This window comes from Chelmon rostratus, chromosome 14, assembly GCF_017976325.1.
Source record: "Chelmon rostratus isolate fCheRos1 chromosome 14, fCheRos1.pri, whole genome shotgun sequence".
Classification (NCBI taxonomy): domain Eukaryota; kingdom Metazoa; phylum Chordata; class Actinopteri; order Chaetodontiformes; family Chaetodontidae; genus Chelmon; species Chelmon rostratus.
Genome location: NC_055671.1, coordinates 25,952,655 through 25,965,033, shown reverse-complemented (window position 1 = coordinate 25,965,033; position 12,379 = coordinate 25,952,655). Strand labels below are relative to the sequence as shown.

Below are 12,379 nucleotides of genomic sequence, written 5' to 3'. Positions count from 1 at the left end.
TCTTTTAGCTCAGTGTTTGGTCTCCTCCAGCTGCTGAGGGAAACATCTTTAGCTCTTTAGCTGCTAAACACTGCTCTGTGTTCAGCAGCTGCTCAGCAGGAAGTGGTCAGAGGCTTTTTTCAGTCAGATGATGATGATGATGCTCTGAGCTTCATCGCCGTGGACGACACATTTCACACTCTCATTTAATTTAAAGCTTTATTGTACAACCTGACTGTGAACACAGAGCTTTAACTCAGAGCACACACACCTGAAGATGCTTCTCCTACATTCACCTGGAGCGTATTTGTGGCTCCGCTGCAGTCAGACAGTCTTCATCTCATGAAGAAGAGGACGAGTCGGCAGGTGAAGCTCTCGTCTCTCACTGGAATCTCTGAATGTTTCGTCTCTTTAAAGTTTTAATATATTCTGCATTGACTGTTTGACCAGCAGGTTGCAGCTTCAGCTTCCATCACAACCAAGCTCTTCAGAGTATTTTATTCACACAGCGACACATCACACACATCAGGACGAAAAACAGGTGAGCTGGACGTTCCCCTCCTCGTCAGGTGCAGACCCCGTTTTCATTCACGTAATCTGGCTCATCTGTGACAGAGGAGGGTGGACGGAGGGTTAGGATCTGAGCCCGACAGGTGTGAAAGCTCATCACATCATCTAAACTGAGGCCTAATAAAGACCAGGAGGAGTTTCAGTCAGATCAGACCTGCAGCAGTCTCACCTGAGTCTCACCTGTTTCAGGTGTTCTTCCTCTTATAATGTGACCTGTAACACCTGGAGTCTGCCAGGTGATGTCAAACAGCTGCACAGGTCGTCTGAGCTCACATGCAGATTTATACGCATGTATGTTTATAAAAATATGAATTTACAAATATCTATATTTATTAAAAAGTCCATGTTTCTGAACACATCAGGTTATAAACACCTGAAGCTTCTGGAACTTTATTGTTCATTTTAAATAAAGTTTATTGAGTAGACATAATTCATTCATTTGTCTCCATTTTAAAATCAATATCTTCGTCTTTTCTTTGAGCGTTTAGAGCTGAGAGTAGCTTTTATTTTCAGTATCAGTTCATCTGCTGATTATTTTCTTGCTTAATCAATTAATCAATTGATTATTATTGATTGGTTTTTCAGTCCAACTCCACAAAATCTAATATTAACTCAGAAATTCAGTTTACAGTGAAATAAAACAGAGAAAAGCAGCAAATCCTCCAGCTGAGCTGCAACCACAGAACATCTGACACTTTAAAGACGTTATTGATCAATTATCAGATGAATATTGATAATTAACTTCCTGTCCAGATCCACTGGTTGATTATTTGAAGGCTGCAGCTGTGTCTGTAAAAACTCTGTGAAAACGAGCTGCAGTTCCTGACTCTCACCTTCGTCTGGCTCGTGCATCACCTGGTCCAGGAACTGAGAGTTCTCGTAGTCGTCCTCGTCTGTTGGAGGAAACGACTGAAATGATCTTTCACGTTCCTCCGGCTGAACATGTGACTCGAGAGAAGGAACTTACCATCGTTCACCGGCGGCGACGAGAGGTTCGCATAGACGCCCGGAGTCTGATCGGCATCTGGAAACACAGAACGACAGCAGGTGAGTCAGCAGGAAGTCTGCTTCAGGTAGAACACAGAGTCAACAGGCTCACCTGGTGTCCTTCTTTTAGTCTCTTCATTCTCGTACACTGAGATCTGCAGCGGAGCTCTGCGGACAACAACAGTACGACAGGTCAACCTCTGCTGCTCTGACGTGTGGAGATGAGTTCATGGAGAGGACACTGCTGGAAACACACACACACACACACACGCACACACGCACACACATACACACACACACGCACACACACGCACACATACACACACACACACTCATACACACACACACGCACACACTCATACACACACACACACATACACACACACACACTCATACACACACACACACACATACACACACACACGCACACACTCATACACACACACACTCATACACACACACACACACTCACACACACACACACGCACACATACACACACACACTCATACACACACACTCACTCATACACACACACACACACTCGGGCTGTCTGTTAACAGAAGCTAAATGTCTGAAGAGAAAACAGTTTAAATACTTACACATACGTATGTTCTGGACTTCCTGTTGGAGCTGCAGCAACACATGGTCACATGGTGATGATGATGATGATGATGGTGATGAAGTATTTATGGGTTGTGATGTCTGTAAACTCACCTGTTGAGATGTTCTGATAGTCTGACTGTTCATCAGCTGCGACACAAAGAGAAGAAGAGCTGCATGAGCTCACTCACTGATGGAGAATAACAGCTGGAATGAACGTCCAGGCGAAGGCGAACTCACCTGCTGAAAAATCCTCACTTTCCGTTTCACTGAAAAAACAGAAACACGTCTGAAGCTCATTAATTAGCTCGTTTGTTCAAGTCGTTTGTTCTCAAACAGAAACATGAAGAGGAGAGTGAGGAGCAGCTTCAGTGAAACGTGCTGCACAGGTGCAGGGCGGATGGATACGCTGCTGCTGCTGCTGGAGAAATAGTTCCAATGCACCATCTCAGCTAAAATCAGACGTTTCTGTCTCAGGGATGAGCCAGTGACGTATTTAGCTTGTAGCTTAGCACAAAAACAGCTGATTCAGCTCCACCTGAGCACTTTTTTTTTTTATTAATGCTGTCGTCAAAGCTGCTTCTGTGTCACACACATGAAACTGACTTCATCTCCTCGTGTGCGGAAACACCAGCAAACTGATCTGCAGTCAGATCGTGAGGTGACGACACAGAGGAGAGGAAGTGACATCAGACTAACATCTGCGAGTCATTGTGGTAAAATCTGATTATCGTACATGCTGTAATATACTCACACTGTGGTTGATGTTATCTGATTGGTTCTGGTGACTGAAAAAAAACAGCAAAACAAAAAAAGTGAGGTCAAAGAGAGTTTGACATGTAGTTAATCATTAATTAATCATTTATTAATAATTAATTAATCATTAATCATGTGAATAACAGTGTGTTTACCTGTTTTTGATTGGGTCACAGCAAACACACTTCCTGCTCGTTGGCTGTCGAAACAGCATTTTAACGTCAACACACAATTTTAACAAGTCTTAACTTTACAGCTTTACTTCCTGTCTGTCCATCTGTCTGTCCATCTGTCTGTCTGTCTGCCTGTCCATCTGTCTGTCCATCTGTCCATCCGTCTGTCTGTCTGTCCGTCCGTCTGTCTGTCCTTCTGTCTGTCCATCCGTCTGTCCGTCCCTCTGTCCGTCCGTCCCTCTGTCTGTCCGTCCGTCTGTCCTTCTGTCTGTTGATACTCACAAGGTCTGTGGGTTGTAGATCTGATGCTCTTCATGAATAATCTCTGTGGGGACAAAGCAGTGAGACGGTCCTTCACTAACAGGTTTACTGTAAACCAGAAAGCAGAGCAGGTGAGGTCTACAGGGTTGTGGTTCATTTCAGGTGTGACTGGCTCTGCTTTAATGAGGTCACCTGTTAGTTAACGACACCTGAGGGGGGGGAATCTGTGCCGCCAGCTGTTTCTCTGCTCATGTCAAACACATTCAGAGTCTCTGGAAACTGACTTCAGATCTGCACTTAATCTGATGGATCACTGATCCCCGATCAATACTGACTCATGTGTCACGTCTCACGATACAACAGAGTCCGACACGACGAAGGTCCCAAAGTCTTCATCGCGTCTCTGACTGTCTCCGTGGCAACAGCCCTGGTTTGAGACAGAACAAACTGTTTCCTGTGTTTTCCTGCAGTATTCAGGATTCTTCATGGATCTGTGTCAGCAGGTCTGGGATCTGGTTTTGGTCCTGGAACACTTCACTGCTGAAAGGAGACTGAGGGTCAAACTGAACGTAGCTCTACTCTGAGGACGCCTCTGTCCTCCCTCTGCTCGTTTCTCTGTTCTCCTGTCTTAGTGCCCGCCCCTGAAGGCAGCACAGTCGTGGGACGCACCTGGTCCTGCAGGATAACACACCTGAACAGACTTTATACGACAGGTGTGCTTCACGTGTGCTGACACCTCACAGATCCTCCGTCAGCTCGGCTCAGTTTGAGACGTGACACGAATCAGGACGTGAAATCAATCCTGTTCTACGATGACGACGAAGAGTCGACCCACTTAAACCTGAACCGGCTCGGGCTGCAGGAGTCGCCTGCAGGTACGACGATGCAGCTCAGAGAGAAGGTAGTCGGACTTCACAACACACACACACGCACACACACTCTGGACCCTCATGCTATGAAGCAGGATACGATCATGTAAACTCTGTAAACTGGGAAGAATTATGCTAAGCTAGCAGGCAGCTAGAGTCCCTGGGGTCCAGCCTGTGAGGAACACACTTACTGGATTTCCTTTTGCATCGCAGACAGAGCAGAGACAACAGACTGAGAGACGCCACGGACAGGACGGTCAGGACCGCAGCCAGCAGACTGGAGCTTCCCATCATGCCTGGAGGACACACAGAAGACAGAATGAGCAGCCGAGACTCACGGTCACTCAATGAAAATAAGAGCCGAGCGGCCCAGATGTTGTTCAAACTCCTCGTGAAGTGGCTGTGAAGGTCGGATTAGTGCAGGCTCACCGGTCACAAACAGTTTCTCACCCCGTCATGGCTGAAGCAGCTTCTGCTTCCTGTTCACACACGCAGTGAACCACAGGATGTGGTTGGCCAAAGCTGAACTGAATATATTCACCGTTGTACGTTCCCTCCTACATACAGTGACATTTAAGAAGAGCGGCACAGCCCAGAGCCGCCTGCACCGAAGACTGTCAGAGCTCACAAGTGATTTCCTTCAAACTGTCACTGCTGCACTTTAATACGGTTTCACAGAGTCTGCAGCTCGTTAGTCTGCAGGGCTGCTCACCGGTTCATCCTGCATGTCACAGCTCAGTTCTTCCAGTGAGTCCAGCCTCAGTTCTGCCCGAGCTGGACTTCAGGTCTCAGATTAACAGGAAGAGTTTGCAGTGAACTCGACCCGTTAGCTCACTCGCAGCATCGACCGCTGAGCTTTGAGGACAGTTCAGTTCAGGACAACCACAGACTGCATCAACATGGACGTCACCCTCAGGTCCTCGTGCAGCTCAGTGACTCCGTCTGTCTCCATTTTTTGTACCAGGTTGTAAATTATAAAAAAATAAAAGTTTGACATTTTGAGATGGGGGTCTATGGGGACTGACTCGACAGCCTCAGGAGGAACGGCAGTTTGTGGCGTTAAAAGCAGATTCTACTAAACTGATAAACTTGTGGCCCGTTAGCGCCGAGCTAACCCTCAGAAAAAAGTGGGCTCAGCTCAGACAGCTAACGGCTAAGTGTGCTACACTGCAGCTAACGGCTAAGTGTGCTACACTGCAGCTAATGGCTAATCGTGCTACACTTCAGTGTTTAACCAGCTTCCCTTCACCTTCACTGAGGCTTCATAGTCTTGAATTAATTTTGTGTGACAGGTCGTTGGAATAAATTCAGTTTTCACGTCTGTGTTTTAGCTGCTGGTGACGAATGAGAAAGTGAGAAGATTTCCTTTAGGTGAACCACAGACAGTTTAATGCAAACGATGCTGTTCTGGTTTTGATGGCTGTTCTGGTTTTGATGGCTGTTCTGGTTCAGCCTCGCTCCCTTACAGTCTGGACTCTTGCCTGGTGATGCTGCAGCTCTGTGTGGTTTTACTTTTCTGTCACATTTCGATGTCTCCTCAGTTTGTGATATTCACGCTGCCGTCGGCCTCCTGCAGCCGCTCAGGTGCTGCTGCGGCCTCGTGGCTGCTGACCTGCTGGTCTGACCTTCAGAGAATCAAATCTCAAAGCTGAGACTCGTCGGTACAGACGAGACGAGACGTTACAGGAAGTCATAACTGTGCGGGCTTGAATCACGCTCTGCACCCCCACTGAATATTAAATATTCTGCTAAATATTAGAAATAAAAGTCAGCTCAGCAGCCTGACGGGTTTCAGTCCTCAAACACGAAACAAACTGCGTGAACGCTGTTGGTTCTCACAGACTCACAGACGTGTGACACAACCTGCTTCAACGACGAGCCGCTGCACACGTTAGCATTTCAACACTGACGTTACAGATTTAGAAAACTTATTGTTTCGTGTAGAGTTACTGCAGCTGTTCGATGAGTTCATGACAGACAATGATTATCAAGCATCTTTAAATTTTTCTAAAACTTCTCTCTCATGTTGCAGTATTACTCTGAATTCTACTTTAACTACTTTAAATCTTCTCCGACTCTTCCTGTCTGTGTGTCTGGGTCAGTTAAAGTTCTCGTGGTGTAATTTCAGTCTCATGTTGTAATGTTGTGCAGACAAACCGACACAGTATTTCCACTGTAACTGAGATTACGTGTCACTGAGAATGGAGCTGAAAACATTTCTGTCTTTTGAATCGTGTTTAAATGTTTTTGGTTGTTTCTGTATTTTCAGCAGTTTTTGAATCCAGAAGGATTAAAGTCTCCTCAGCAGAATAAAACTGAAGCATCACAGAGAAACAATGGTGACATGAACATTATCAACCTCCTCAGTATCTGATAACTTCAGCTGACAGGTGACACAACAGCTTGTCTGATTCTGTCTCTGTGTCCTCTTTAATGTCTCTCTGTGTCCTCTTTAACGTCTCTCTGCTGTCTCTCCTGTCCGTCTCTGTGTCCTCTTTAACCTCTCTGTGTCCTCTTTAACGTCTCTCTGCTGTCTCTCCTGTCCGTCTCTGTGTCCTCTTTAACGTCTCTCTGCTGTCTCTCCTGTTCGTCTCTGTGTCCTCTTTAACGTCTCTCTGTGTCCTCTTTAACGTCTCTCTGCTGTCTCTCCTGTCCGTCTCTGTGTCCTCTTTAACGTCTCTCTGCTGTCTCTCCTGTCCGTCTCTGTGTCCTCTTTAACCTCTCTGTGTCCTCTTTAACGTCTCTCTGCTGTCTCTCCTGTCTGTCTCTGTGTCCTCTTTAACGTCTCTCTGCTGTCTCTCCTGTCCGTCTCTGTGTCCTCTTTAACGTCTCTCTGCTGTCTCTCCTGTTCGTCTCTGTGTCCTCTTTAACGTCTCTCTGCTGTCTCTCCTGTCCGTCTCTGTGTCCTCTTTAACGTCTCTCTGTGTCCTCTTTAACGTCTCTCTGCTGTCTCTCCTGTCCGTCTCTGAGCAGATCGTCTGTCCTCTCAGCTGAAACCATGTTTTAAGAGAGAACAGGAGCTTGCTGTGTGATGTGTTTTACCTTCAGCGGTCCAGCTGCTTCATTCTTCTTCACTGTCAGACTTCAGCGGCTCAGCGAGCTCAGCTTCCTCTTTCGACCTCTCGCCACATCCGTCACGCTGGAGGCGAAGCGGCGTCCTGGGGGCCCACAGCTACAGCCGCTGTGGTGGAAGCGGACAGAAACGACGGTGTTGCTTTCAGACTCGAGCTGCTCGCTGATGGTGTGAAGGTGACAAGTGATGCTCTGCAGAGACGAAACGAAACTGGGCGGGTTCTGTGTTTGACATGAAGGCGACTGTTTCGCCATGAACAGCGTTAAGACTTGTCTCATTTTAGCAGGAAAAATGCACAAATTTACAAGAACTAGTAAAAAAAAGAGCTAAAGCTAGTTGAGGCTAGCTGTGAGATTTAAACTTTTTAATGGAATTTAAAAATCGACTCTGATGCTGTGATGAGTTTTTAAACCACATAAATAAGACAGCAGCTAAACCTCAAACCATGATGGAGGACAAAGAAACACAGCCAGTCCTCCTGGAAGCTAAGAGCTAACTGGCTTAGCAAAGCAGCCTAGCCTCTGAATTTTGTGGATTTCCTTGAAATGATCTTTAATTCATGTAGTTTAATGAATTAATGCATTTAATTCACGATGAATCTATTAAACAAGCTCCTTCACACTGGCACAGGCACAAACCTTTTCTTTCAGATATAGTTGTTCAGATATTTCTTTGATTCTCGTGGTGAAGCAGCGCTGATGCTGCCGCTTTCAGACCTTTTCCATCAGACATGCTGTAGCTGCTGTTTCCTCCCAGCAAACCTACTTTACAGTTCTACATCAGCAGGATCAGCTTCTGTGACATAATGCATGAAAACGTAATCATGTCGTTAACTTTAGTTTTAAGAAAGTGAAAACTGTCAGCAGGAATATTTAAAGCTGACGTCAGTGATTTTTCTAAAATGAGTAATTTCATGTTAATTCTGCATCGTTGTTCTTGTTTCCAGACACAGACACTCGCTGACTGAACTTTTTAAGGGTTTTTTTAATTGAAAACAGGTGAAGAGTCTCCTGATGACAGAGTGAACGTGAAAACGAGTTCTTATTTGAATGTGTGTGATACATATTTAAGCAACATCTGGTGGATGAAGCGTGGGGCCGGACTGTCGGAGGCCTCGCCGGTTGGTCGTGTGTATAAATATACACGAACAGAGGACAGGGTCGTTAATGTGAACCAGCTCGTGCAGCAGCAGCAGAGACCACAGCAGCTTTTTATGTTCAAACTGAAACCAGAGAAAACGATTGTTGACTCCGTCACTCCTGCTCTTTGTCCTCTCCGTGAGTGATAACGTAACACAGGTTCTTATAGTCCAGGTTTCCAGCGACGTCCAGAGGAAAGTTCGTGAACATCTGGTTTACCTGCAGGAAGAGAAGTGGGATTAGAGTCAAATCTACAGCTCAGCAGCAGGAAGTGACACGTTTGATCCACTGAAATATGAGACATGGCCTGAAATGAATGAAGGCAGACTGGAGACAGCCTGGCTTTGTCCGCAGTTCATTAATATGATGAACGGTGAGGTGACACCACACCTGGCCGGACTTCTCAGTGTGAAGCTGCTACAGCATTTATATCTATCGCTGATGTGTTTCTGTATGTGTGACAGGGAATAACAGACGATGAAGCTGCTTTACCTCATCCTCAGTGAACTTGTCGGCCTGAGACATCAGGTGATACTTGATGCTGTGAAAAGGATCATATGTGGGCTTCATCATTTTACTGCCACAGAAACATCCTTGTCGTCCTCAGTGAACGATGGCAGCGTCAGCTGGTCCTCCACACTGAAATATCTCACCAACTATCTGATGCACTGCCACGAATACATGAATACATTTGGTACATGCTAATCCATCGTGGTACCCAGAGGATGAATCCTAACGACTGTTCTGATCCTCTGATTATCGTCCAGCACCATCATCAGGACAAATTTTTGATTGATCCATCACTTTGGTTTATGAGCAAATACCTGCAGAACTAATGACGCCCCCCTCAGCCCCAGCTGCACTTTGTGTTTAGAGCTAATTAGCAAATGTTAGCATGCTAACATGCTAAACTAAGATGGTAAACATGGTAAACATTATGCCTGCTAAACATCAACATGCTGCTAAACATCATCATGCTAGCATGATCGTTTTGGCAATGTTAGCATGCTGACATTAGCATGTAGCTCAGCATGGTCTCTACATACTCCTCTCCTCTTAGGATGCCTTTTCCTTCAGGGTCAAAGATCTTGAAGGCGTTCAGGATGGTTTCCTCCGGGTCAGTTCCTGAAAATAATGTACTGGTTAATGAAGATGAGGGTGAACTATGTCCTTCTGTTATTGAGATTCATAAAAGATGCAACAAAACAGAAGATAATTAGAGAATGGACACAGAGCAGGTCCACTGAGGTCAGCAGAATCGGTTTCATGTCATTAAAGTAAGCAGCTGATCCTGACCAACCTTTGAGCTTCTCACCAAACATGGCTAGGAAGATGGTGAAGTTGATGGGTCCAGGAGCCTCCTTCATCATCTCGTCCAGCTCATCGTTACCAACATTGAGACGACCTGCACAAACAGCAGACAGTCAAACACAAACACTCATGATTCAACCATAATTCACGAGTCTCTGGGGTTTTCTGCAGATGATTCATGAACAGAAGTTCATATTCATGTCAGTTGGACTTGAAGGACTCGCTGGAGGCCTCCCCACCGGACCCGGGCCTCTAAAACCCGCAGCAGCCTGCAGTAAGAGGCGGCTCACCGAGAGCAGCGTACGTGTCTCTCAGGTCGCCTTTGTCGATGAAACCATCTCTGTTCTGGTCCATGATGGTGAAGGCCTGGAGAGAGACACACAGATTTCATTCTTCTGGAGTCGAGTATGTCTGTGGCATGCAGACTGCGGACTAGCTTCCTGGTGTCAGACAGAACTGAACTCAGTGGACTCAAAGGTCTGGACCTGGATCATGGCCGACATTATTCATGACACAGTAAAAACGTCGCCTCACCTCCTTGAACTCTTGGATCTGTGACTGTTCGAACATGCTGAACACGTTGGATCCCGCCTCGGTCGTCTTCTTCTTCGCCTTCTTCGGTGCCTGATGGGAGGAATATCAAAGTGTGAGTGTTCGGTTCGGTTCCAGCCGGACCACCTCGCTGGTTCAGTTTCATGGCAGTTGAACTCACATTTTGTCGGCTGATCACATGATGTCAGACGTCGTTCTTGTTGGAACATGCTGCTTTTATTACAGCTGCTTTGTGGTTTAGTACAGTTTGGTGTTTCTGTGATCACTTAGCTATATTAGCTGTCAGGAGCTAATGTGTTGCTAAGCACTGTCATAACTGGGCTAACTGTTTGTATTTCACTCTTTAGCTTTTACTCGTGGACGTGTACATTTACTCGATTACTGTCCTGTAATGTGAATCCAGTTTGGTAGCTCAGTTTCACCTGTAGTCTGACTCTTGTTAGTTGAATCTCATTGTTTTCTCACTTGTGAACGCCATCGCTCAGCTTGTTGCCTCTCGGTCAACGTGTCTTCAGCCATGGAGTCACGGTCAGGGTGACAGTCAAACGATAACGCTCCAACAAGCCAGTTAGCTTCATCTATTTATGTATTTGGCTTCGTTTCAATTCCACCAACATGCAGCGTCACATGAGACGCGTAGCAGCCACTGAGCTGGACGTTCAGCCAATAGACGAAGAGATTGACTCTAAGAAAACGTGAAAATGAGCCAAACACACCCAACAGGTTTCCCTCCTTTGCTCTCCTGTGCGTCTAAGCATTTACATTTGTGTTTAACCATGACGACAATCTGTCCCACGCCCGAGGTTCAGAAGCCTCGCCGTATACTTCACCTGTTAAATAAATGTTATCTTTTCATCAGACAGGTGGAGGTTTTCTGTGACTCTGCACCTCCTCCATCTTTGTGCCCAAAGAGTTTTAAGGGTCAAATTTTCCGTCAGTGTCCTCAGACGACCGAACCGACGGAAGACACCTGAATGAACGAGGTGAGGACAACAAATAAAGGAGGATGTGAAGGAGACGGAGGGCAGTCTTACCATGGTGGCGAGTTCCTCAGCACGCCGTCAACTTCCTGAGAGGTGATGTGACGTCCAAGTCTGCCTCTGCGGTTATATAGACCTGACCACATCAGCCACCTGGGCTAAGTTTAGACAATTGTGGGTGGATCAAATCTCAGGTATTCTTGCCTTATAGAGACTGAACACTTCACAGCCATCTTCATCATCCATAAAACTTCTATTGTTATCCATCGTATTGACAGGGGGAGCTGTCACTGCGGGCCAGCTAAGGGCCACGGACAAATGCTCATACCTGAAGCTTCATCTAGGCTAATCATAGCTCACAGCACCCACATTGGCTCCATGATAAAATAATAGAAGAGGCTGGGCACACTGGAGTGACCTTCGCAGGCAAATAAACAAGCTGGGTTTGAGTTTTTCTGTTTCTGTTTTCTCACTTTCTCTCAGACTTGATGTAAATCGTGAGCAGCTAAACTAAAGTGGAGCAGATTGATTTACTTTAATGACTTTATAGTCAGAAAATCTTTCGCTGAAGCTGAAGAGAGTGAAAACAGCCTCAGTGAGATCCTGTGGCTCAGTGTGTGTGTGTGTGTGTGTGTGTGTGTGTGTGTGTGTGTGCTATTGTGATTCCAGAAAAATCTGTAAAACATGAATAAAAACAGATTATTTCCTGAAGTGTTCCTGAGTCCAGGTATTAATCTCTTTATCCAATCACATGTTCACAAAGTGTTGACCCTCGCTCCATCCTCGCTGTGAACCACTGAGCCTTTCAATCATGATGCTCTCACCTGTTACCAATCAACCTGTGTACCTTTTGGATGAGAGGCGAAACGTCTTCTAGAACCTCAAACTAGTCCAGTCACCTTTTGGAAAAACCTTAGAACTTTCACACTAATGATCTTTCCTGCCTGCATCACCTCAGACACAGATTATAATCTAAAGCAGAGTACTTCCATGTCTTCCAACATGTCTGGATGGGATTAAACCAACCAACAACCACAAACTGTTCTTTTAAAAACTTGGGAGGTTATTAAGAATATTAAAGATTCAAGATTTCTTTAATGTCATTGAGCATGACATGTCAATGAAATT

General features: G+C 45.7%; 2 protein-coding genes across 3 annotated transcripts; both read right to left on the bottom strand.

The window, feature by feature from the left end:
- Positions 1 to 88: 88 nt before the first annotated feature.
- si:dkey-183i3.6 (LAT2 domain-containing protein) lies at positions 89 to 7,417 on the bottom strand. 2 transcript variants are annotated; one of them, XM_041952635.1, is made up of 12 exons: positions 4,626 to 4,716; positions 4,388 to 4,492; positions 3,349 to 3,391; positions 3,049 to 3,092; positions 2,892 to 2,925; positions 2,378 to 2,406; positions 2,252 to 2,287; positions 2,137 to 2,167; positions 1,649 to 1,704; positions 1,517 to 1,573; positions 1,383 to 1,442; positions 89 to 585 (listed from the first exon to the last, which is right to left on the bottom strand). In XM_041952635.1, exons 2-12 carry the CDS (start codon positions 4,488 to 4,490, stop codon positions 545 to 547), a joined length of 534 nt encoding a protein of 177 aa, XP_041808569.1. In that variant the 5' UTR covers positions 4,491 to 4,492; positions 4,626 to 4,716; the 3' UTR covers positions 89 to 544. The 2 variants fall into 2 exon arrangements, with proteins under 2 accessions (XP_041808569.1, XP_041808568.1); XM_041952634.1 differs by lacking the exon at positions 4,626 to 4,716 and adding an exon at positions 7,239 to 7,417 and having other exon boundaries at positions 91 to 585.
- A 1,105-nt stretch (positions 7,418 to 8,522) lies between these two features.
- On the bottom strand, positions 8,523 to 11,397 carry myl10 (myosin, light chain 10, regulatory). Its single transcript, XM_041951724.1, is given in 8 exon segments — positions 8,523 to 8,627; positions 8,901 to 8,949; positions 9,455 to 9,533; positions 9,709 to 9,813; positions 10,010 to 10,085; positions 10,254 to 10,343; positions 11,306 to 11,353; positions 11,356 to 11,397. Coding segments are annotated over 8 exon segments (594 nt in total).
- Between the last annotated feature and the right edge of the window lie 982 nt (positions 11,398 to 12,379).